This window comes from Neodiprion lecontei, chromosome 6 (assembly GCF_021901455.1).
Source record: "Neodiprion lecontei isolate iyNeoLeco1 chromosome 6, iyNeoLeco1.1, whole genome shotgun sequence".
Lineage (NCBI taxonomy): Eukaryota > Metazoa > Arthropoda > Insecta > Hymenoptera > Diprionidae > Neodiprion > Neodiprion lecontei.
The window spans coordinates 22124841-22151732 of NC_060265.1; the positions used below are offsets into that span (position 1 = coordinate 22124841).

Here is a 26892-nt window from a genome sequence, read left to right on the forward strand (position 1 = left end):
ATATTTCCTCAAATTCCAAATATAGCGAGCCGAGCGCGGAGCGCGGTGCCAGTAACTTGTGAGCAGTGCCAAGGAAAACACGTGTTTCAGATCCGCAAACCAGATTGTATATAATTTAGGCAATTCGCGTTATTTGATTGATGCATTCCAATCAAACTAAAAATCAGTGATAAATACACTAATTGCAAACGTGTGTCTGAAGTGAAAATAATGATTATTGAAATTACAACAGCCTGGAAATATTGAAGGTGAGTTTCATACGTCAGTTTCATTAGATTGTATACAACTTTAGCTCTGGTGAACGTATTTCGCTATGTTGGGGGCTGCTCTTTCGTTTTTGCTTGCTGTGTTTGTTAAATGCGTAGTTATATCGTTACCATGTTTTTCAATTGTCTCGTGAATTAAATGTGAATCCGCGCAAATTGAACGGACACCGGCGATATTTGCAGAACTAAAGAAACTGTACGACAAATATTTGTAGAGATTGGATTTTTCCTATGAAGCTGTGATTTCAATAGTTGTTTTCTAAGTAACTTTATTCTGCACCTTTAGATGTTTTGGTTTTAATAAATGTATGGATGTTCCAAAATTTTATTCTTCACAAACGATTAATTGCGAAAGAGAAAATCCATTACACTTCCTTGTTTATGAATAATTTGAAAAACTGCCGGGAGAATAGCTTCTTTTAAACAGTTAAAAGTGCGGCAATCTAGATCATTACGATACGGAAGATTTGACAGATTTTCATCAGTTGCGTCTGCATTATAAGTACTGAAACATTAGCAAATAATGTTAGTTTCTCGAGTTTTTTACATTCGTTGCACAGTAGTCTGGTTAAATACGCACTAATGTGGACACGTCCTACTTTAGATAATCAAAAATCTCTGATAATAGGGAGCAAAGATACAGCAATGTATTTTTGAGTGATAACTAGTATAAATTATATTTTTCTCTATATATGTACAAAGAGATTCATGTGTTCGTATTTACTCAAATACGTTCAACATCGACTAACATTACAAATATGTAAATCATTTCCGGAAAAATTGATAACAAAAATAAAGTACATACAAATCAATTGACGTATGTTTCAGGTGAATAGCTCTTTATACTCTAAGGAGTAGCTCTGTCTCTATCCTAGGGACTTTTGAGCGCCGCCATCTAATTTCGGAACACACTCACAATCTCCAGTCATGGCAATTTGCTGCGATAAATACGCTCTGCATTACCGAGTGCTTTCGTGACGCATTACAGGTTGGTTACCGACATATGCTTACCATCTGAAATTAGTACTACAAATCATTTTGTGTCACATGGCACGCTAGTAAGTCAGACACGAAAAACATAAGCATAGCCTTTCTGAGACTTCTCAGTTCACTCTGACAGAATTCTGTTGCACATTGCTGCAGGGTGCAGACGAAAATACCGGTTAAAAATGTCGAATTCGCATTTATTTATGAAAACGGGGTTTCCCCGTGCAGCATTGAACAATGGTATTGGACGTTACGTGTGCCAACTGCAACGTGTTACAATAAAATTCTGCAAAAACAATGGATCGAGCCGTGGAGTGCGGTAAATATCTGCCTATGATAGCCGTGGATATTCCTAACCTGCGATGTTTTTCTTAATCCTCATATTTCTCTTCTTAGAGATTTCCTCGAACACGATCTTGTAAATTTCGCCAAGGAGAATCCGGGAATCGTCGTATACGTAAAACCTCGGAGGCATAGGACACCTGCTCTGAGTGCTGAATACCGTAAGTCCTGGCAAACGTTGTAAGTGAAGTAGATACGCTTTGCTCTCTGTTTCAAATGCATTGAATGGAAACGAAGTAACAAGTCAATTTCATTTATGATTTGCTGCGGAATGAGCGACAGTAATAATGATCGCTGTTATTTTTATCTAACGGTTCAATCAACGGTTCAATCAATCATCCCAGTTTACAAATTTAACTGATTTTCAGTAAATGGAGAAAAGCAGTTGCTATTCTGCAGAAATTATACACGGGAGGAAGTTAACAAATGGTTGGGGTTACTGCGATCGCAAGTACGTGACACTTCGGCTATAAGACTTAGGAAAATGTGGCACACGGATAATCCTTCCATCCAGGGACCTTGGACACCTTGGACATTTAGAGACCCTGCTCAGAATCTGGTTGAATTTCCCGATGTATGTACACAAATATTTGAACTTTTAGTTTTCTGCGTAAATCGCATTTAAGTAAAACTACTACTTGATCAAGTTGAATGTCCCATAAATTTTGTTAATACTAATTACCAATGTTTTTCTTAGCCCAAGTTATTCAAGATGGAGACCGAACAACAAACAGCCACAGAAAAGTTACTGGAGATATTTAAAGCTCAACAAGAAGCTGAAAGAAAAAGAGCGAACGAAACGGGATAGTTTTTTAATATATGAACTGTACAATATTAACTTTAGATATCATAAGTATCGTAGGTGAAGAAATTTAAAGGAAATAAATAAATGTCACGTCGGTAGCGGATGGACTTTCGTGCAATTATTACATATTATAGACAATGCCCATTATTACATTTATTACCGTTGCTCGTGTCTTGTAAAATCAATTAAATTTTTACAAAAATCTTTAACAAATAACACTGATTTCATAGCATTTGCGGATTTTAGTAAAATGTACCGACTTATCTGATGCAACTTCAGACTGTCTGCGGCAGTAGTTGCCGATCGCGATCTCGTTGCAGCTTTCACGTGTCTCGGAAACGCCATCTTGCGAAGCAATACAAGTGTTACAGCGTCGAACAGTGAAGCAATAATTGGCACACTCATGTCGCAAACTAACGAAAAGCGTTTGTTGGAAGACATAGAGGCGGATATTTTCAAGCTGAAAGAAATAATACAACAGATAATTGAACTAAGAAGTAAGATACTTTGTATTTCGTTCAAATTCATACACGCGTTATTTATTCTCACATTCTTATCGATCAATTTTTCTTTTCCGTTGTTCCAGAATGTTGTGCCGAATATAGACTGGAGTTGGCCGCTCAAAACCGTTACGTGTGCCTGGAAATATTCGAAACTGTGAATGATTTTTTGACGAGTCATGATGCACAATTCGCTTCATGATACACATTACTCTACCGTTTCTTGCGAGTGTGTGGAATATGGTTGTAATAAATATCTGTAAGAACAAGCGTGAATACGATGCTTGCAAGGAACAATGCAAATTATGAAGACCTGACTTTATTGTTAGTCTTATATATTCAATTATACTAATAACACAAACACTATAATGATGTAATACTCATAACATTAATAAAATGTATTTTATCACTTTCACCCAGTTTCTATGTTTTACGTAATAAGTGCATCGAGAAATAACTTATGTAGATTGGAGGTAGAACGTCAACAAACGTTGATCGACAGTAACATAATAGCAGTGGATATTTAGGAATCAGAAATAACGAATCACAATGCAGTGTTACAGTAAATTAGGGAGGAATATGAGGTTGCGAAATTATCTGTACACGAATATTTTATTAGGTACCCGAGAGTTGAATAAATACATAAATCATAAATAATAATAGATCAGATGTGATAATGATGCAGAGACCAAAAAGTATATGCGGTCCATGTACAATATTGATATACATGATCCATTTAGGATTAATACGTGATGCATACTATAAATTTTATAATTTTTCAGGAGACGAACCAAAAAATCTACAATAATTAGTTATAATATGAAAACAGGAGAATTATTCATGTCGAAATGAGATTCTATTCGACACGCGCTCGATGTATTCCGTAACATGAATATTCATAAATATTCCAACAACTTTTCATTTGCTCTCTCGTTCTTGGATTTTCGTAGGCATAGAATCGAAACGCTGTTTTAGCTAGTCGCAAGTGAAGTATCTACGTTGGGTAGAGAAGCTGAATGGTTTTTCGAAAAGTGCTCGGGTGGAAAAAAATTCAGAGTAACTGTAATACATCACGGATGCGTCAATTTTGATTAAGAAGAAAGGGATTATCCGTACATAAGACAGTATTTAACGCAGCGTAGTGATTTAAAGACCTAAAGAGGTGATAGGAAGAGAAAGAACGAGGCTTCTTAACACTTCAAGTGTAGTTTAACACACATTTGAAAGGTACGAGCAAAATTTTTCATCGTCCAACTGTCGCAGAACGGCAGCGTTGTCAGCTGACCCGTTAACTGAAGGATATATCTTCAGTCAACGGCTGACCATCGAAGGGCCTGGCCGCTTGAGTCTGGAATCGGCAGGACAGATAAAGTGTGTATTTCTTGTATGAAATGTGAACACTAAAATCATTATACATCATATCATATCATCATACATCATACATCATACATCGTACATCATACATCATACATCATACATCATACATCATCATACCGAGTATTACAGTTCGAAACCAAAGTTTGAATTTTCGGATGTTCGGAAAGTGACGTCACCAATCTAAAATCGGCTAGCCGAGTTCCTCAGTCTGGTAACAACCGCGCAGTAGAGCGGACGGTTGAGAGTCGCGCTCCGCAAATTTCGAGTACCGGGTTCTCAACCTCTCGGATCCCGCGCTTCGGGTCCGCTACGTATTTCGAGTACCGGGTTCTCAACCTCCCGGATCCCGCGCTTCGGGTCCGCTACGCGGTGAAACTCGACTTCCAGGATAAGCGCTCCGTGGTTCCTGGTTCATGTTTACAATAAATTATTTCAATTCGTTTTTCGCGCAACCCCAAATTCGGTACCTGTCAGTCCGCTAATAAAATTTCTCGACTTCCAGGATAAGCGCTCCGTGGTTCCTGGTTCATGTTTACAATAAATTATTTCAATTCGTTTTTCGCGCAACCCCAAATTCGGTACCTGTCAGTCCGCTAATAAAATTTCTCGACTTCCAGGATAAGCGCTCCGTGGTTCCTGGTTCATGTTTACAATAAATTATTTCAATTCGTTTTCCGCGCAACCCCAAATTCGGTACCTGTCAGTCCGCTAATAAAATTTCTCGACTTCCAGGATAAGCGCTCCGTGGTTCCTGGTTCATGTTTACAATAAATTATTTCAATTCGTTTTTCGCGCAACCCCAAATTCGGTACCTGTCAGTCCGCTAATAAAATTTCTCGACTTCCAGGATAAGCGCTCCGTGGTTCCTGGTTCATGTTTACAACAAATTATTTCAATTCGTTTTTCGCGCAACCCCAAATTCGGTACCTGTCAGTCCGCTAATAAAATTTCTCGACTTCCAGGATAAGCGCTCCGTGGTTCCTGGTTCATGTTTACAATAAACTATTTCAATTCGTTTTTTGCGCAACCCCAAATTCGGTACCTGTCAGTCCGCTAATAAAATTTCTCGACTTCCAGGATAAGCGCTCCGTGGTTCCTGGTTCATGTTTACAATAAATTATTTCATTTCTTTTTTTGCGCAACCCCAAATTCGGTACCTGTCAGTCCGCTAATAAAATTTCTCGACTTCCAGGATAAGCGCTCCGTGGTTCCTGGTTCATGTTTACAATAAATTATTTCAATTCGTTTTTCGCGCAACCCCAAATTCGGTAGCTGTCAGTCCGCTAATAAAATTTCTCGACTTCCAGGATAAGCGCTCCGTGGTTCCTGGTTCATGTTTACAATAAATTATTTCAATTCGTTTTTCGCGCAACCCCAAATTCGGTACCTGTCAGTCCGCTAATAAAATTTCTCGACTTCCAGGATAAGCGCTCCGTGGTTCCTGGTTCATGTTTACAATAAATTATTTCAATTCGTTTTTCGCGCAACCCCAAATTCGGTACCTGTCAGTCCGCTAATAAAATTTCTCGACTTCCAGGATAAGCGCTCCGTGGTTCCTGGTTCACGTTTACAATAAATTATTTCAATTCGTTTTTCGCGCAACCCCCAATTCGGTAGCTGTCAGTCCGCTAATAAAATTTCTCGACTTCCAGGATAAGCGCTCCGTGGTTCCTGGTTCATGTTTACAATAAATTATTTCAATTCGTTTTTCGCGCAACCCCAAATTCGGTACCTGTCAGTCCGCTAATAAAATTTCTCGACTTCCAGGATAAGCGCTCCGTGGTTCCTGGTTCATGTTTACAACAAATTATTTCAATTCGTTTTTCGCGCAACCCCAAATTCGGTACCTGTCAGTCCGCTAATAAAATTTCTCGACTTCCAGGATAAGCGCTCCGTGGTTCCTGGTTCATGTTTACAATAAATTATTTCAATTCGTTTTTCGCGCAACCCCAAATTCGGTAGCTGTCAGTCCGCTAATAAAATTTCTCGACTTCCAGGATAAGCGCTCCGTGGTTCCTGGTTCATGTTTACAATAAATTATTTCAATTCGTTTTTCGCGCACGCCCAAATTCAGTAGCTGTCGGTGCGCTAATAAAATTTCTATAACTTTACAATCTTCTCATAATCTTTTTGGTAAAATATGTCGATAAAATAATTACATCAAACCTTACACATTATTTTTGATTTGTTCTCACGCTGAAAATATTTATTAGTATTCGAGGTATAACCTGAGGTGGTTGAAGGTGGTCGGAGATGGACGAGGAGGAGGACGAGGAGGACGAGGATTTGTGCTGGGTGAGTAAAACACTTTTATAATATTTGATGGCAATTGTAATTATATTTCATCTGAAATATTACAAGCTTGTCACGTTTACAATAAATTATTTCAATTCATTTTTCGTGCAAGCACATATTCAGTAGCTATGAATAATCTTGTACAATTTATTATATTATTAATTAATTAATTATTATTCTTATAATATTTAATGGCAATTGTAATTATATTTCATCTGAAATATTACAAACTTGTCACGTTTACAATAAATTATTTCAATTCATTTTTCGTGCAAGCACATATTCAGTAGCTATGAATAATCTTGTACAATTTATTATATCATTAATTAATTGATTAATTACATTAATCCTTACACAATATTTTTGATGTGTTCCTATACTAAAAATATTCATTACTATTCCAGGTATCACCCGAGGTGGTCGGAGGTGGACGAGGAGGAGGACGAGCTGGACGAGGAGGAGGACCAGGTGGACGAGGAGGAGGCGGGGTGGGTCGTGGGAGAGGACCTCTCCTCTCCTCAGAGGAGGGGAGGGGGAGGGGCAGGGAAGGGGGAGTGGTGGGCGGGGAGGGGGAAGGGAAGGGGCGGGGAGGGGAGGGTGGCGGGGCGGGGGAGGGGGAGGGGGAGGGAGGGAGGGGTAGGGAGGGAGGGGGAGGGCGGGCGGGAGGGCGGGCGGGCGGGCGGGAGGGAGGGAGGGAGGGAGGGAGGGCGGGTGGGTGGGAGGGAGGGAGGGCGCAGGGGGGGGGGGGTGTACTGCTCTATTAACTCTAACGGGCTTGCATCGACATCCGTCCTCCACTCTCTCCCTCCCACCCGCCCACCCGCCCTCCCTCCCTCCCTCCCCCCCCCCCTCCCTCCCTCCCTCCCTCCCGCCCTCCCCCTCCCGCCCTTCCCCTCCCTCCCCCTCCCCCGCCCCGCCCCGCCACCCTCCCCTCCCCGCCCCTTCCCTTCCCTTCCCGTCCCTTCCCGCTCCCCGCCCACCACTCCCCCTTCCCTTCCCCTCCCCCTCCCCTCCTCTGAGGAGAGGAGAGGTCCTCTCCCACGACCCACCCCGCCTCCTCCTCGTCCACCTGGTCCTCCTCCTCGTCCAGCTCGTCCTCCTCCTCGTCCACCTCCGACCACCTCGGGTGATACCTGGAATAGTAATGAATATTTTTAGTATAGGAACACATCGAAAATATTGTGTAAGGATTAATGTAATTAATCAATTAATTAATAATATAATAAATTGTACAAGATTATTCATAGCTACTGAATATGTGCTTGCACGAAAAATGAATTGAAATAATTTATTGTAAACGTGACAAGCTTGTAATATTTCAGATGAAATATAATTACAATTGCCATCAAATATTATAAAAGTGTTTTACTCACCCAGCACAAATCCTCGTCCTCCTCGTCCTCCTCCTCGTCCATCTCCGACCACCTTCAACCACCTCAGGTTATACCTCGAATACTAATAAATATTTTCAGCGTGAGAACAAATCAAAAATAATGTGTAAGGTTTGATGTAATTATTTTATCGACATATTTTACCAAAAAGATTATGAGAAGATTGTAAAGTTATAGAAATTTTATTAGCGCACCGACAGCTACTGAATTTGGGGTTGCGCGAAAAACGAATTGACATAATTTATTGTAAACATGAACCAGGAACCACGGAGCGCTTATCCTGGAAGTCGAGAAATTTTATTAGCGGACTGACAGCTACCGAATTTGGCGTTGCGCGAAAAACCAATTGAAATAATTCATTGTAAACATGAACCAGGAACCACGGAGCGCTTATCCTGGAAGTCGAGAAATTTTATTAGCGGACTGACAGCTACCGAATTTGGGGTTGCGCGAAAAACGAAATGAAATAATTTATTGTAAACATGAACCAGGAACTACGGAGCGCTTATCCTGGAAGTCGAGAAATTTTATTAGCGGACTGACAGCTACCGAATTTGGGGTTGCGCGAAAAACGAATTGAAATAATTTATTGTAAACATGAACCAGGAACCACGGAGCGCTTATCCTGGAAGTGGAGAAATTTTATTAGCGGACTGACAGGTACCGAATTTGGGGTTGCGCGAAAAACGAATTGACATAATTTATTGTAAACATGAACCAGGAACCACGGAGCGCTTATCCTGGAAGTCGAGAAATTTTATTAGCGGACTGACAGCTACCGAATTTGGGGTTGCGCGAAAAACGAATTGAAATAATTTATTGTAAACATGAACCAGGAACCACGGAGCGCTTATCCTGGAAGTCGAGAAATTTTATTAGCGGACTGACAGCTACCGAATTTGGGGTTGCGCGAAAAAGGAATTGAAATAATTTATTGTAAACATGAACCAGGAACCACGGAGCGCTTATCCTGGAAGTCGAGAAATTTTATTAACGGACTGACAGCTACCGAATTTGGCGTTGCGCGAAAAACGAATTGAAATGATTTATTGTAAACATGAACCAGGAACCACGGAGCGCTTATCCTGGAAGTCGAGAAATTTTATTAGCGGACTGACAGCTACCGAATTTGGGGTTGCGCGAAAACGAATTGAAATAATTTATTGTAAACATGAACCAGGAACCACGGAGCGCTTATCCTGGAAGTCGAGAAATTTTATTAGCGGACTGACAGCTACCGAATTTGGGGTTGCGCGAAAAACGAATTGAAATAATTTATTGTAAACATGAACCAGGAACCACGGAGCGCTTATCCTGGAAGTCGAGAAGTTTTATTAGCGGACTGACAGCTACCGAATTTGGCGTTGCGCGAAAAACGAATTGAAATAATTCATTGTAAACATGAACCAGGAACCACGGAGCGCTTATCCTGGAAGTCGAGAAATTTTATTAGCGGACTGACAGGTACCGAATTTGGGGTTGCGCGAAAAACGAATTGAAATAATTTATTGTAAACATGAACCAAGAACCACGGAGCGCTTATCCTGGAAGTCGAGTTTCACCGCGTAGCGGACCCGAAGCGCGGGATCCGGGAGGTTGAGAACCCGGTACTCGAAATACGTAGCGGACCCGAAGCGCGAGATCCGAGAGGTTGAGAACCCGGTACTCGAAGTTTGCGGAGCGCGACTCTCAACCGTCCGCTCTACTGCGCGGTTGTTACCAGACTGAGGAACTCGGCTAGCCGATTTTAGATTGGTGACGTCACTTTCCGAACATCCGAAAATTCAAACTTTGGTTTCGAACTGTAATACTAGGTATGATGATGTATGATGTATGATGTATGATGTATGATGTACGATGTATGATGTATGATGTATGATGATATGATATGATGTACAATGATTTTAGTTTTCACATTTCATACAAGAAATACGCACTTTATCTCTCCTGCCGATTCCAGACTCAAGCGACTTGGCCCTTCGATGGTCAGCCGTTGACTGAAGATATATCCTTCAGTTAACGGGTCAGCTGATAACGCTGCCGTTCTGCGACAGTTGGACGATGAAAAATTTTGCTCGTATCTTTCAAATGTGTGTTAAAATACACTCGAAGTGTTAAGAAGCTTCGTTCTTTCTTTCCCTATCACCTTTTCAGGTCTTTAAATCACTACGCAGCGTTAAATACTGTCTCATATACGAAGCATCCGTTTCATCTCGTTCAAAATTAGCGCATCCGTGATGTATTACAGTTACTCTGAATTTTTTTCCATCCGAATACTTTTCGAAAAATAAATTCTGCTCCTCCACCCAACGCAGATACTTCACTTGCGACCAGCTAAAACAGCGTTTCGATTCTATGCCTATGAAAATTCAAGATCGAAAGAGCAAATGAAAAGTTGTTGGAATAATTATGAATACTAATGTTATGGAATACATCGAGTGCGCGTCGAATAGAATCCCATTTCGAAATGAATAATTCTTCTCTTTTCATATCATAGCTAATCCAGTAATATAGGTAAATAGGATGGTGGGAGGTGGTCGGCGCTGGCGGAAGGTGATAGGGGGTGGTCGAAAGTGGCCATTGATGGTCGGAGGTGGCAGGGGGAGGTAGGAGGTGTTCGAAAATGGTAGGACATTTCATAAGTTAAAGTCGACGATGATCCGGTGCATCAATTTGATCGTTACAGATTTTCGTTTCCCATGAGGCATAGAGTATTCAACAACGATAATGCAGTCCTTAAAATTCATCATTCATCTCCCTCTGGAAAGCTAATTCGCAAGGCGTGGTATTCTAGATGTGTCAAAACTAAGCTAGCGGCACGTGTTTGCATTATTAGAAAAATACCCGTACTCTACATACACTGTTTCTAATCTTTTGCTACATTTGGTTTAATCCCCATGCTTCCACAGCACGAATAGTCGGAAATGTTTTTGATTATCCATAATAAAATAAGAGAAGTAACAAAGCTTAAATTTATTGTTAAAGCTCCAATGAATACATCAAACTGCGGTCGAATTCATTTATTATTTGCACATGACCTCTGTACATTTGATAAATTATTTCTAAATACATTGAAACATATGTATTTAAAATGAATATCATGCAATGGGCTGTGTAAACTATAAACTATAATTTCTATCAAACAGCTGCTTTTATGTCAACAGGGTTTTGGGACTCAGTTAAGTTGGATCTAGATTTTTGCCATCGTATGTAGGACATTGGGTTACAAGAACAAATGCGAATTACGAAGAACTCCGTATTAGAGATAAGGATATTTTAGTTCAAGTATACCTATACACAGAAATCCGTATGTGAATATACTAAAACCTCTGTGTATACCTCTCTGTATATGTATATGTATATACGCATGCATAAGTATACATATACATATATACACATACATGTACATAAATAATTGCTAAGAAATTAGAAACACTCACAACTTGTCGCAAATAGTGTAAAACGTAAGGTTAATAATATACAAATTACACAAACGCACAATAAAACGTGGCAAGGGTAATCCTAGTGCAGTGATTGTATAAACTAAAGACATATACATTTACATGTACATGATATAAATTAATAATCTAGAAAAGAGTATTTAGAGAGCTTATCTAATTCCGATCTTGTCACAACAGATCAGTAACATAATCAATATACGGTTAAAGCTGTATTAGCTACATTCACAATTAGAGATAATATTTTTTATCCATTTTTATAGTTATTTAATTTCTTGTACAACAATTTTTCAAACTTCACCGCAAAATGCCCAACGAGTTCTCGTAGTGCAAATACGAGTCCAATTACCTTACGGATGGCATTACATTGATTTTTGCCTTCTCGCGTCGAGTTATAAATACAGAGAAATCTCAATGAGAGCTCATTTCTATAAGATTTATTGTAGTGCTATATTCGTAGCTGTACCTGTTATTCTATATTATATACTGTCCTTAATTTTAAACACACACCACAACAATGGCTGAAAGCACAATGGCAAGAAGAGAGGAGCAATCTGCATCTTAATAAATCTTTTCTTCTTTATACGTAGCACAGCGATGTCACGTCGGAGGATATGTACTAGTGGATCACTAGGTGGGGCACAGAACTGAAACATAATTATGTTGCAAATCTTCAACATCTCTTACAGAAAGTAGGTACGTTGCCAGAACTTATATACCAACAATGAATATTGATAGAGGCTATATTCATAAATACTTACAAAAGTGAATTGAAATAATTTATTGTAAACATGACAAATTTGAAAACTTGTAGACGAAATATAATTACAATTGTCATTAAATATTATCAAACTGTTTTACTCACCGTGCACACATCCTCGTTCACCTTGTTCTCCTCGTCTTCCTCGTCCTCCGCCTTGTCCATCTCCGACCACCTCCAACAACCACTGATAACCACCTCGGGTTATACCTTAAATAGTAATAAATATTTTCAGTATAAGAACACATCATAAATATTGTGTAAGGATTAATATAATTAAATAATTGATAGTAGAATAAACTTCACTAGCACATTTATAGCTACTGAATTTGTGCTTGCGCGAAAAATGAATTGAAATATTTTATTGTAAACATGACAAGTTTGAAATATTTTAGATGAAATATAATTACAATTGCCATCAAATATTATAAAAGTGTTTTACTCACCGAGCACAAATCCTCGTCCTCCTCGTCCACCTTGGTTTCCTCATCTTTCTCGTCCTCCTCCTCGTCCACCTCCGACCACCGCCAACCGCCCCCAACAACCACCAATAACCACCAATAACCACCTCAGGTTATACCTTGAATAGTAATAAATATTTTTAGTATACGAACTCAGCAAAAATATTATGTAAGGATTAATAGAATTAATTATCCGATTAATAATGTAATAAGTTTTATTAGCGCATTTATAGCTACTGAATATGTGCTTGCGCGAAAAATGAATTGAAATATTTTATTGTAAACATGACAAGTTTGAAATATTTCAGATGAAATATAATTACAATTGTTATCAAATATTATAAAAATGTTTTACTCACCGAGCACACATCCTCGTCCTCTTCGTCCGCCTTCTTCTCCTCCTCTTTCTCGTCCTCCTCCTCGTCCACCTCCAACCACCTCCAACCACCTCCAATCACCGCCAACCACCCCCAACAACCACCAACACTCACTTCGGGTTATACCTCGAATACTAAGAAATATTTGCAGTATCAGAACACATCAAAAATATTGTGTAAGGATTATTATGATTTCTGTATTGACACATTTTAACAAGAAGATTATAAAAAATTGTAGAAATTTTATTAGCGCAATGACAGCTACTGAATTTGAACTTACGCAAAAAATGAATTGAAATAATTCATCGTAAACATGAAACAGGAACCCCGGAGCGCTTGTCCTGGAACTCGAGTTGCACCAAGAAGCGGACCCGGACCGCAGAATCCAGGAGGTAGAGAACCCGGTACTCGAAATCTGCGGAGCGCGATTCTCATCCGTCCGCTCTACTGCGCGGTTGTTTCCAGACTGAGGAATTTTGGCGGTCGACGATTGCTATAGATCGATGACGTCGAGGGAAAAAAAAATTTGGGTGACGTCATTTTCTGAACATCCGAGCATCCAAACATTGGTTTCGAACTTTAATACTATGTATGACGATGCACGATGTATGACGTATGATGATATCATGTGATGTATAACGATTTTAGTTTTCACATTTCATACAAGAAATACGCACTTTGTCTTTCCTGCCGATTCCAGAATCAAGCGACTTGGCCCTTCGATGGTCAGCCGTTGACTAAAGATATATCCTTCAGTTAACGGGTCAGCTAATAACGCTGCCGTTCTGCGACAGTTGTATGATATAAAATTTTACTCGTACCTTTCAAATGTGTGTTAAAATACACTGAAAGTTTTAAGAAGCTTCGTTCGTTCTCTCTCTCTATCACCTTTTTAGGTCTTTAAATTACGAAACTGCGTTAAATACTGTCTGATATACGGAGAATCCATTTCATCTTGATCAAAATTAGCGCATCCGTGATGTATTAAAGTTACTTTGAATTTTTTGCCATACGAACACGTTTCGAAAAACAATTCTGCCCTTCTACACAACGTAGATACTTCACTTGCGACCACCTAAAACAGTGTTTCGATTCTATGCATACGAAAATTCAAGATCGAGAGAGCAAATGAAAACTTGTTGGAATAAATATAAATAATAATGTTACGGAATACATCGAGCGCGTGTCGAATAGATTCCCATTTTGACATGAATAATTCTCCTATTTTCATATTATAACCGATTATTGTGGATATTCTAGTTTGTCTCCTGGAAAATTATAAAATTTATAGTATGTATCACGTATTAATCGTAAATGGATCATGTATATTAATATTGTACATGGATCGCATATACAGCCTGCATCAAGTCGAAATCGGTAACTCTCTGATGTTCTGCAATAAGTTCTCTACTATTGGAACATCTCAAGGGGCGCAAGCGCACGACGATTTCCGGTTGTCACACCAAAGCCCATTAGAGCAACTGTCTTTATATTCTTCAGTGAACGCGTCACGTAACCAATGTAGTTCCACAGGATACTCGGTGAACTCTAAAAGCACAACAATAGTGCTTTTAGTACGCTATGGTTATGCTTGCACGCACAGACTTGCACGCCGTCGAATTTCGCCATTCGAACGTCGTTTGCCGCCCTACAGTAAGCTAACGTGAAAGTAGACTGGCTTATCCTTTTCGAATTCAAGTGAATTGTAAACAATACGCATCCTTGAGACCAAGCTGAAAAATCTTTGGCAATATCCAATCAGAGAGTTTTGGAAGTCAGACTCATCTTCGTACCAAACAAGAAGTGCTAGAGTATAACATTTTTTTCACATCGAATGTAATTGTTCAATTTTCAAATGCCTTATACCTATAGTAATTTTTACAGTATTCATAATAATTGTTAAAATAATAGAACCTAATGTACGTCATATTTGTTATAAAATTTACACAATACAATCTAACATCGTTACTAAAGCGGGTCATTGCGATTTGTAATTCATCGTAGGTGCATACCTGTCAAAAGCTCTGACGTGCACCCTTTGGAAGCTGACGTTGAACTGTGCAGAGTGAATGCAAAGCACCGGAAACCATGTACCGGTTGATTGGTTCCCGCGTCAATTACCGCGTTTCTTACGGAAAGGTATGGAAGATTTGTTGCCCGCTTACGCATGCGGATAATGAATTTATTTGGACGCTATATCAACGAAACTTTGCCAGAGGAATCTATTCGGCATAGTATCGATGCACTGCGAACAACATAATAGAAGTTACGGACGGGAAAAATAGGATTATTCAGTATTCGTTTTCGTGTCTTTTCAGCAGTTAATCCTATGATGCTTCGTATGATGTATTTTTGCGTTAGTGAGAGTCCGAATGCACTAAATCAAGCCATGAAATTCGAATCAGATTCGGAAAATTTATTGCACGAAAACAAGTAGGACTATTGCAAATTTTGAAGAATTTCAATAATGTAGAAATCAGCTATTTAATGCGCTATGCCGACATAAATTTACGAGAAAAGTCAATTACGCGCAGTCCAAATCCGCTGCAAGTAATCAGAAAAAAATTATAGCCAAAAGAAGGAGAAAGAATGTCGTAATTTTTCTGCTGCTGGTAAAATCTTCGTAAATTTCCGCTGATATTGCTACGCACAATTTAGTTCGTTTTTTGCGTGCCTGGGGATCCAATTGATCGAAAAAAAGGTAATACAAATCGAATACGAGACGAAGAGTTTTACGCTAAAAAAAAATTGAGGCGTTTCGAATTATGATTTGAAATTTTGGTTGAATATCATAACGCTGAAATCGATTTGGTGATGCATTATATCGACGTGATTTTACTCAAGGAATCGATTGGGCGCTGTCTTAATACGCTGCGATCAACGGATCTAGAGTTACAGCTGAAAAACGCAAGATCTTCTTCCCAATATTTCTGCTGTGGTCCCACGCTCTTTTTAGTGCGTTTTCTGAGTTCTTGGTGGTCCAATTAGTCAGGAAAGGGTAATACAAATCGAATCTGAGACCAAAAATTTTCGACCCCAAAAATGAAGAAAAAAGTAAGGCTTTGCCCTTCGCATTTTTGGCGAAAATTTTCGCGATTTTGAAAAGTGCTGGAATAAATAATTGGATGCACTATTCCGACATAATTTGGCGATAGGAATAGATTGCTTGCAGTCGAAATACGCTGTAAGCAACCGAGCAAATGGTTTGCCAAAAAATATAGAATCGCGTCGAATTCGGTTTGGCCTGTGATATTCGTAACGTCTGTTTTGCTTTTCTGCGGGTAGAATTGAATCAGTGGATAAGGACTCCTGCAATACGATACTCAGACAAGTTTTTGGCTTCAAAAATCAGAAAAAAGGAAGGCTAATTCCTTTCAAGTTTTGTTTGTCTTCAATCTGATAAATTGAAGTTAAAAATGGAATAGTCGTCTGCAACGAGCATCGTTTATGAACGAAAAATCATCTGCACTTAACAATAAGATAATATATAAGCTCTACACTTATATACAAGAAAAGATAGAAAGTTGTGAATACTTGAAGTATGAAATGATAACGTTTATTTATAATCAAAGAAAGTAGAAATAACGTATACCTATGTGATTGCAGTACCTACATTATTAAAATATTGTTTTCACTATTTGCTCTAAAACAAATACATTTTTTTCCTTACATATTTGGCAAAAACCTGATGAAACATATGAATCTACTTAAGCCATAAGTAACAGTAGGAATGCAGGTGCATTCATTTACTGAATTAATACATTACAAAAATTATGCACTGACAATGATTGAAACAAGAAAAGGATTGTTCATCGAATGGCTTAGGTTTCCGCTCCTCGGAGGATTCAAGAGAGACATTCGAAATTCTCAGATAATCGTAAAATAAATTATTTTATTGAATTGCAGGTTCACTGACTAAGTGACAGTACCTTGGCTCTGTTTTGGTAGTGAATAATCCTTCGAGACTTATAGCGTGTTTTATTTAGTACAGATTTATATGTAGATGTATCATTGTATCGTCATGTTTCAAAAAGAATCACACAACCAGAGTGATAGCGGTGTTCTATAAATAATAATAATAATAATAATAGTAATAATAATAAGGATTCTTTACCAGTTCACGAAATACTGTCTTTATCATTTGTTCGAATAAAAAAATATAATAAATCAATTAAAACACGCATGCTCGTAAAGGGATAAATATCTTCAAAAAATGCTAATATTAGCTTCTTATTCTTCTGAAAAAGGTATTCGTTTTCGATTAATTATATTTAGACAATTTACATACTTTATCAAAGATCTGCATACATGATCAATTGATTATAAAATGACTACAAAAAATGTAACGAGATTACTTTTATTTGGTTTTGGCATAAAAATAAGTATGTTGTCTCCATTTTATATGAAACATGAGTTTTCAAACCAGTGTAATTGATACTTTAGTACATAAAGTGTAAGAACATTTCATACTTTACTCTGACGTACAATGTATTCATACTATCATAAGAATGTAAAATTAAACGAAAATAAAAATAAAAACAAATAAACCATGTGTCTTGGCGAGCTTTGTGTAAACAGCCAGACCTTAATTGCCTACCTTGGATTTATGTGAGCACGGGAAATCTCTTCCGCGGAATAATGTTTTATAACAGTGCAGATATTTAACTGATACTTTCCCAGGACTCCCCACTGGAACTACTAGTAACTGAAGAGTGTCTGCTCTTCGGAGGTAAATCAAAGTGCCAGCATTCTTGGTCAACGTCAAGGGAGCCGGCAGTTTGTACGTTTGCCAAAGGTGGTCGCGCCTTAATACCCAACGTTGTCGGTCGTTTCTTCGGATTTTCATCTAGCATCATCTTCAGTAGGTTGTACTATTGAGCAATAAACAATACAATAATGATGCTATAATTTCATTGTACACGCGATAATTGAAGTATAGTACATACCTCAGCAGTATATTTTAAAGAAAAATCTGATGGAAAGATAGATTTTCTTAAATCTCTGAGGGCAATAGTTCTTTCCATCTCAGTTTTGAATGGTACTAATAGTTCATAGAGAATGATGCCCAGTGAATAAATATCCACTTTGTAGTCATAAGCTTGGCCAGTCATTTGTTCTGGAGACATATACAAATGAGTGCCTACTCTTGCAGTGTGTACAGTATTCTTAAACTTGTTTATTTCCGGTCGTTCATCGGGGACTTCATCACATCCAACTGTCATTGCGGTTACAAGTCCAAAGTCTCCGATCTTTACTTTATCATCGAACGCAAAAAATATATTTGAGGGCTGTAATGATAGCAATTTTCATTGTATGTTATTTTAAACAAAATTCAACGACTGATGAGTAAATAATAGTAAGTATCGATGTAACATAGTTGCTGACATGACTAATTTTTAGTTTGGTTCTACCATGACTTTATATCTGTTTAATATTCGAATGCAGTACCTTCAAGTCTCGATGGATCAGGCCCTGTAAGTGAACATATTCAACAGCGTCCACTATTTGTCGAAATATTTTTAAAGTATGCTGAGTATTCCTTGGTTCAACTTGTTGCTTCAACCATTCTCTAAGACTGAGTCTTTGGCACAGTTGCATTTGTATGTACAGAAACATTTTCATCGGCTTACGTTTTACTGATTTTGTCTTATTATCTAAACTCAATGAAAGTGAACGCTTTTTATCACTTTTACCTATCTCATTCTCATTGTTCATTCTGATAGCTTCATTACTACACAAGCTCGATTTTGAATAAGATCCATAAGTATTACAGGGAACACTAACTTTAATATCGTTACTCAAATGCGATGTTCCAATAGGATGTTTACCCTCAGTTAGGTCAATCATGCTTGCAGTTTCTTTATTCTCGTCTGAATTTGACTTTTCAAACACTATGAAAGAATCACTATCATCATTGTGATCGTCTAGTTTATACGCCTCAAAAGCACTGTCGATCGATGAAGGCACATCGATGCACACAGAATCACTAGGTTTCGAAGTTCCAGGAGACAATCCTGTAGAGAATTCAGACGGTGGAAACTTTTGTTTATCCACCCAGTATTGATCGTGTTCTTCTTGCCATCCCATAGGAGGGCATTCCAACCAGGCATTAAAATAACGTACGATATTGTGATGATCCAGCTTTGCCAAAGCCTTCACTTCACGCATAACCCGTTCTCGAGAATCTCGGCTGAAAATACGTCATCAGTGTTCATTGCTTAATGACTGTATATATAATATTTATACAAGATGAAAACGTGTATGGTTACGTGATACCTGTTTTGTAGAGCGATCCGTTTGATGGCATAATTGCAGTCATCTATTTTGTTTTTTGCCTCAAAGACAACTCCATATCCACCTTTTCCAAGACAATCGATCGGCTCAAAGTCTGTGAGATACCGTGACTTAAAATCCGAGCCATTGCTGATATCCGTTTGGAGTTTTGTGTCATTTATTTTAGTTTCAATGTGCCGTTCCACGATCAACGGCTGCATAAGATAACTGATAAGTAATGTTGAATGTCTATCATAAAATTATTCACTTAGATTGAAAATCACACATGGTATCATGTATCTATCAAGTTCTGTAATCAGCGTGATTTTTAAATCCCTGACCCACACTAGAAAGTATCGTCTAATATGTCTCGTAAACTAATTATGTTTAACTTATCAAAATTGCAGTTATAAACGTTAACTGACCGGTAGTATTGCATCTCTCGTAGGTGTCGTAGCATTAAGAAGTCGTTGAGTAAGCATAAAATTGAGAAGTGCTGCAGTAGTTATAGATATTATGACTACCTCTTTCCTGGAAATAGAAGATTGATATGGAATGTTTAACACGGTCTAATGTATCACTTAGTTAGTAATGCTCGGAGTGTACAAATTAATATCACAAACAGTGTTTGCTCGTTTAAAACTTGAAGTTTTATTGATGTATTAAATATGAAATACATTTCTAGATTTCAAAATTCTTGCTGAACTTGAGGTTTAAAAGTGCTTTTGGCCGTTTAATGTATAGTATAACATAAGAAGTCAACTTACCACCAATACCAGAGCGACACTATGATCACTCGCACAGGTGTGTCATCGCCTTCATTCAAGTAGTCAGTGAGAGAGAGCTCTTCGATGCCTTCAGTTGCTATATCAGGAGTTGTGCTATTATTACATTGTTTATTGTCTTTCAAATGCAAATCGTTATCTGTGTATAAGTAGTAGCCATTCCCATTGACGTATGAAGAAGCATACAAAACAGATAATGCTGTGGTTTGCGATTCATCTGTTGAGCCCGACACTTTTTGTCCTACTTCTTGCTCTTCGACATTTTTGATAGCCACGGCATTGCCTGAAATAGTTGGGTAAATAAGGGGCCACGAATCGTTATTGAAATTTTGATAAGTTGACAAAAACGTGAAAAAAAAAAATAGAACATTCCAAAGTATATTAAAAACGTACTTATAGCAGGATATGGCTGCCATGGAAACTTTGGTGTATGTACAACTTTTTTTGGTGACGTATCTAACATTTCGTGAAGAGTTTGGCTTTCCTGAATGTACAACTGCTTCTCATGCATTCCCAAGTAGATACTGGGACTTAGTGAAGATTCACTACCCCAAATCCATTGGGAACCACTAAACAGATCTACTTGTTTTAAGCTGTCATAAGTTCTGGATTCGGTAGAGTAATCTGCTTGCCATATGCTTACAATCGGAGAATCAAACTACATGCAATGAAAAAATGTAGGCTCACGTATTTATCAAAATCATCACACATCGGAAGGTAAAAAAATAAATTCAACCATAAAGGAATGGTGAATTTCTGAAAAATGGGAATTAAATTCAAAGAAACTTAATAATATAATAAGGATATTTTAATTTATACGAATTTATAAACGAGTTTAATGTAGTAACATCAGTACCGACCTGATGTTGCCATAATACAGCATCTGGTTGCAGTTTATCAACAGCCAAAATTCGTCCCTCTGGGACAATGACTTTCAGTTCAAATTTGAGATCCACTTTTAAAGGTGCCGGTGCATCATCATGGCAGTCAAGATCTTCCTGAGAAACCAGAGATAGAACATGCTGTCCAACGCTAAAATTCCACCTGTTGATACAAGTACAATCGTGCGTATTTTTCAATGAGGTACAAATCACGTGGCAAATTATTTGCATGTACAATTGTTAAAGATCAACAATTTTGATAAAACCACCTAAAATCAATCGTTAACTTCCCAGTAGGAGATAAATAAATAGTCTGGTATGAAGTGACTGAATCATAATCATTTCCATATTTCTTATGCCAATTATTTCAAATGTGAAAACATTTTTTACCCCAAATTTTGAAGCATTAATCAACTACCTTTCGTGACCTGTCCGAGGTTCAATGGCTCTGACGGTCTTTTGAAAACGTTGAATAATAAGTACTTCTTGATCAATCTGATCGTTCCCATCTGTTTTGTTGGTGCATCCGTTGATGTTACATTCGTATAATATCTGCCCAGTCAGACTCGATACACCTATGAAGATATACACCAAGTATTGAAATCATGTGATATGAATCGCAAGGATTCAATAGCTGTAAAGATCGTGCAGGAAAATTTAATGTATGAAAATACTAAGCCGATCTCCAATTTACCGTAAGATTGAGTTTCCTTTCCACCAGAGAAAACTAAATCGTCGGTATATCGATACGATGTCTGTAGAAGATTGTCAGAATTTATCGGCACCGCCTCGACATTTTCACCGTCAAATTTGTACAGGCCGCCATTCAGTGATGGAATCAATCTGACCCATTGACCATTGTTATTCAACTTTAACAAGAATTCATTGGATATTCTACCAGTGGTTTAAATAATAGATAAGTAATAACTGTTTATCGATTCATCACATACTTCTCGTCGATGAATGTTGGACGACAACATCGGACTGTCGTTCAACTGTACGGACCATTGTACTTTCCCTTGTTGGGACGTATCGAGTGCCGATATTTTGCCATCTAATGTACTGACGAATACAAGACTGGAATCAAAGTTGTTAGTAAATAAAAAATAATAAATCTCAAAAGATTCTTAGCCATAAGCTGAATACCTATCACAGCATGAAACTTATTTCATCATGTCAACGTTGCATATGTTAATCGTTAATTAGAAATAATAAGTGAGGAACAAGGGATAAACATATTGTTGATACAACGAATTTTGAAGGATGATTCAAAATTTTACCTGCTGGAAGGCTTATCAGATGAAGCCTGACCACAAAACGTTAGTTGTTCGATTTTTACATCGTTACCAAGAGTGGTGCAGGTCAATAACAGTAAAATAATAAAGCTAAGTGACTTTCCTATTCTTAATTCGCCAAACATTTTTTATGTAATTAATACATAATGATTATTTAAATATACCATCATGCATGGAATGATCGTAAGTTTTTTTTAAGTTTATTCGTAATCTGACAGTTTAGCTGACGAAAATATACGCATGCGTTCACTCGAGAATATCACCCTGCTTTTCCATTCGGTTTGGCTGGTATCCTCATTTTGATGCGCCAATCACAACAAACCATGTTGCGCCTTGTGTTGATCCGATTGGTATGATGATGGTAAAATAGGATGTAGACTAACGTTCTGCCGGTAGTTTTAAAACTATTTCTACGCTCGGTTGGTATCTCGTACACCTTGAGCCCTCGCTGAGTAAAGCAGATTCTCTTTCGACCGCGCTTAAACGTTGGAATTTAAACATACGTTGTATGTGGAAAAAGACCCTGACGATCAATTTTTTCCGCCAACTTCTCATTTTAGCGAGAATTCATTGCCTTAAAATGTGCTAATAGTTCATTTAGACATGTTCTTTTCCATTAGAATATTTTTACACGAGAACGATATAGAATTGATTATGATAGCCATTTTGTTACAGTGAATATGAACCAGAAATTTTCAGTAAAATAAAGAATTTTTTCCTAAAACGTTAGTGTTCTGTGAACGTTTTCAAAGTATCATATTCGGTAAATTTTTTTCTGTAGAAGAATTGATTACTGTTGCGAAAGGAAAGTCAACGAAGTGAAACCGTAAGTTTAAATCATTTTGCGAGTAAACATACAAAACAACATTTATTTTTAGCTTGGCGATTTCCATTAAATTGACGTGTTCAATACCTCGATAGTACTGATTTGAATTTTTCAATGTAGTTTTGTTCGCTTTGGAAAACTGTTTTGTCGAAGTGTGTTTAATCGTGCTCCCAATATAGATGCGAATAATTTCAGCATCATTGTAAACTTCAGGTTGATGCACACCCCGAGATTACTATCAATCAATCAAATAATTTGTGTATATTTTCCAGGACGCGCACCATGTGATGTTTTTTGAAATCTTTGATTGAACGTATGTAAACATTCGGAAAATGTGTTCGATATTTTAGAGAAGATCTTTGGTTGCTTTTAGTGGTGCACTTTTTTACTCGATTGCCAACACTATTCAAGTCTAGGAATTCTGCGATGACTCAAAATCTGACAAACTTTCGTCGCTCTAATACTCAAAAAATTTTACCTGATTACTCTTGTTTTTAAACTATGGTGGTTCTTCCGTCATAATTAATACATTGACGATGTACCCTCCTATGGTATAAACATCAGAGATAAATTGGGAAAAATCATAAACCATTCAAGGAATGAGAAATCAGGGCTTTCACCCTTGAATAAGGGAGAGGAATGCGTGTCTACAATGCGCGATATAACATGCGCGTACAGCGAATGGAACCGTCAATACGGGATATTAAAATGGCGGAGAATGTTTTCCTGCGAAAATGGTGTGCAGCACGACAAATATTCTGGTCTTCGTTAGAACAGATTACTCACGTACATCAGTCATTGACCCGAGTTGGAAATTTTCAATTTTACATTTCGCTGTATATAACTGCACCAGTAAATGGACATTACAATACTCTTATCATAGTTGGTATTATTTTCAATTTTGCAGATTAGCACGAGTTTTTTCGTATATTCATTTTCTATTTTCATAATTCTAGCCATCCTCGCGCTCAATTTTTCCCGTTTGCGGGACGCAAAAATCATTCAAATCGTAGGTAATATTGATATGTCAGTAAAATGATGGAAAACTTTTTTGCTAATATTCCTCGAAACGGCGTCTCGAAAATTACGGCTTTCAAAAAGTTTCCATTCCAACCACTAGCGGGATGTAATCACGTAATAAAAACTCCACTTAATAAGAGGGCGGAGAGCGCAAGAAGAGTGTGGCTCGAGTTGGAACAACGGTGGAGAAGCTTATAAAAATGTGAAGTAAAAAAAACTTTCTCTTTGTACTCTCGGAGCCGAGGTACGGCATGTAACCACAAACACTACACAAAGTACATGGTTGCTACATAATAAATACGAATATTACGTCTTCATTGGTATACCAGGGTCCCTACTACAATCGTGAATTTAGATTCCAAGAAAATCCCAGCAGAAAAATTTTTTTAATCTTTTTTATTAATTTTTACAGCATGAGTTGACTAAGCGTTGAATTAAAAAAATGTACATATCTGTAGGTATCACGCATATGCTACGAAGGCGTGACGAATTATACTTTCCGTCAGAAGGCCGCGTAGTACAAACAAAATGTCTCAGTTTTCGAACAAAATTGTATTATTTCAACTTTTACAGAATAAATCAAATTGTTCCAGAACTTTTCGAGGACTTGAGGAGCAATTTTTGTTTTTCAACATAATCCCAGGATTTAATGATATTTAAAGAGCAGTAAAGAGACAGCCTCTAACTGCCTGCATACGGTTCTATCCGTAATTATATATAATCGATCGTTTCGTTTCGTCCAACACCTCCGGAGTAAATGTTCTGCAGTAGTCTGTATCGTGATTCATTATCATTTAACGATAAAATTAGCATGATACCTTTATGTAAGTACTACAAATTAACTTTGAATCACATACCCTTATCAGTTGACGAAACAACATCGTAGATATGTTGTTTTTTTTTCCTGCAGTGGATGGGTAACATAGCTTGACCTACTTTGGCCTTTGGCACTTGCAAGGAATGTTTGAGAAACGACTGAGAAACAGCATTTGAAAAATTTTATGTAACTAAAATATAACGAATCGAAAATCGTTTGTTATGCAAGCACATTTACAACCATTAACCAAAGTGTAACCGAAGGCAGCAAATATGAAGCTCACAATCCCGGGCAAGCTGCGTTGGGCTACGGGGTAAAGAGGGAAGGAATGGATTGAGACGTAGAGGGCGTGTCCAACCCCTGGGTTAAGGTAGCCTTCGGCCAATGATAAGCCGGGATTCCCCACCCCGTTTGGTTCTCCCCTACGCTAATTGCCCTGGGTTTAATATCGCATATGGAATTGAAAGGGGCTGTAAGGTAGGTACCTACGTACCTACGCGAGAGTGTGCGAGGATTTGCGATTCAACCAAGGTTATAGAGCCCTCCAAGGCGGGGTAACTGAGAGAAAAGTGCCCGCGACGCGGTATAACCGCAGCATAAATCAAAACGGTGCAATTGAATTTCAAAAGTTATATCGGCCGATACTCGATATTTCGTTGCTAAATACAACCGCGGATAAGATAAAAGTATTTATTAATACCACCGTAATGACTGAAAATATGCTATTTTGTAAATAACTCTTTGCTGGGAAAAATCTCACCGAAATCATCACGGCGCATTTTATGTTCAACTAGTATTTAGGAAGTTAAGCCAACGAGTTTCCCGAACATCAATTCTTGTAGAAGAAAAACAACATCTACGGAATTCGGGCTATCAGTGCTTGAAAAAAGCAAGAAATTGACTTCGAATAAGTTGACGGACAGGGCAGATATTTTTTGTAGGGGCGGTATTTCTTTCTCATTTATAGTCACGTCTGCGAGATGTTATGGACAGGAATGGCAGGTAATTTCCTTATTCCGAATTCCGGAACACAAATAAAAGACGATTGCCGAGCTGTACGGTCGCTCTTTATTCGTTAGCCAGTACCTTACGCTATTCGCTTATAAAGCAAAGCAATTATCTGGATAAAATACTCACAGAAATTTCGGGCGATAAATCCAGGTCCGTAATAAGGGTGACTCGCAAGTCATTCGAACGGGGAAGAACCGGGAGCCAGGAGGCGACGAGGGTGGATATCGGCTTCAATAGAAATTCTTTCGCCTCCCCTATCATCTCTGTTCCTCCTTCTTGGCCCCTCGTATCTTTGCCTTCCACACTCTGCTCAGCTCCTCGGCTTTACCCCCGCCCCCTGTGAATGCTTTAATTTAAACATTTGTTGTAAATCTACAGCAGTCCAGCTAAGGACTAATAATCTGAATCGCCGAAAGCGCGCGAATTGCAAATAGTTGCAAACGGGTCGAAACATGGGCGAAAAGTGTTTCGTATCTCCGCTAAATAAGTTTCTCTGGCCATCGTCAGTTGAAATGGTGTTAAAATTGAACACTGAATTCATCCCTGGCTGGTCCTTGTCTAATTCAGAGAGGTTTCCGTTTCGAATATTTCTGAAAATTTATCGAAGATGTTGAGTTTGCCTACGAGCACCAGAATGGACTCGAACTTGTGAACTTTGCTTCTTACATAATGAAACGAAGCCGCAATTACCGTAAACTTGAAATTTATGGTCCAATTTTCACTTCATAGAACAATTTTACGTAATAGGTACTCGCAGATTATTGCAGTCTAGTGATAACAGCGATGAATGTTAAATGCACCAAAAATGTTGTTTATAAATGATAATTGGTAGGAAATAAGAATTGTAGGCAAGAAAAACGTCAACTTATTTAAAAAATAAATAAAAAATCCCTGTATCTATTAAAATGAGCGGCTCATCCTGCAGCTGGTATAACTATTCGAATCGCGAAAAAGTTACATTAACC

The 26892-nt window shown here is 38.1% G+C and overlaps 2 protein-coding genes across 4 annotated transcripts; one reads left to right on the plus strand and one right to left on the minus strand.

Moving 5' to 3' along the window:
• The first annotated feature begins 57 nt into the window (after positions 1-57).
• Positions 58-2503, plus strand: LOC107220291 (39S ribosomal protein L43, mitochondrial). 2 transcript variants are annotated; one of them, XM_015658829.2, is made up of 6 exons: positions 58-248; positions 1095-1254; positions 1410-1572; positions 1650-1756; positions 1964-2169; positions 2293-2503. In XM_015658829.2, the coding sequence occupies exons 3-6, from the start codon at positions 1436-1438 to the stop codon at positions 2401-2403; spliced, it is 561 nt and encodes a 186-aa protein (XP_015514315.1). In that variant the 5' UTR covers positions 58-248; positions 1095-1254; positions 1410-1435; the 3' UTR covers positions 2404-2503. The 2 variants fall into 2 exon arrangements, with proteins under 2 accessions (XP_015514315.1, XP_015514324.1); XM_015658838.2 differs by lacking the exons at positions 58-248; positions 1095-1254 and having other exon boundaries at positions 1296-1572.
• Positions 2504-16562: 14059 nt separating this feature from the next.
• On the minus strand, positions 16563-22542 carry LOC107218679 (eukaryotic translation initiation factor 2-alpha kinase). 2 transcript variants are annotated; one of them, XM_046742954.1, is made up of 12 exons: positions 22239-22542; positions 21909-22035; positions 21653-21827; positions 21377-21533; positions 20938-21121; positions 20471-20735; positions 20060-20360; positions 19718-19823; positions 19296-19507; positions 18804-19209; positions 17966-18307; positions 16563-17890 (listed from the first exon to the last, which is right to left on the minus strand). In XM_046742954.1, the coding sequence occupies exons 1-12, from the start codon at positions 22376-22378 to the stop codon at positions 17681-17683; spliced, it is 2625 nt and encodes an 874-aa protein (XP_046598910.1). In that variant the 5' UTR covers positions 22379-22542; the 3' UTR covers positions 16563-17680. The 2 variants fall into 2 exon arrangements, with proteins under 2 accessions (XP_046598910.1, XP_015512115.2); XM_015656629.2 differs by having other exon boundaries at positions 16564-17890; positions 18468-19209.
• Between the last annotated feature and the right edge of the window lie 4350 nt (positions 22543-26892).

Coding starts and splice junctions, on each gene's coding strand:
- LOC107220291 (XM_015658829.2), top strand. CDS start 1,436: ATGTCGAATTCGCATTTATTTATGAAAACGGGGTTTCCCCGTGCAGCA. Junction 1,757..1,963: donor TGCTCTGAGTGCTGAATACC/GTAAGTCCTGGC, acceptor ACTGATTTTCAG/TAAATGGAGAAAAGCAGTTG. Junction 2,170..2,292: donor ATCTGGTTGAATTTCCCGAT/GTATGTACACAA, acceptor TGTTTTTCTTAG/CCCAAGTTATTCAAGATGGA.
- LOC107218679 (XM_015656629.2), bottom strand. CDS start 22,378: ATGTTTGGCGAATTAAGAATAGGAAAGTCACTTAGCTTTATTATTTTA. Junction 21,122..21,376: donor CCTCGGACAGGTCACGAAAG/GTAGTTGATTAA, acceptor TTGTATCAACAG/GTGGAATTTTAGCGTTGGAC. Junction 19,824..20,059: donor GTGTCGCTCTGGTATTGGTG/GTAAGTTGACTT, acceptor TTCTATTTCCAG/GAAAGAGGTAGTCATAATAT.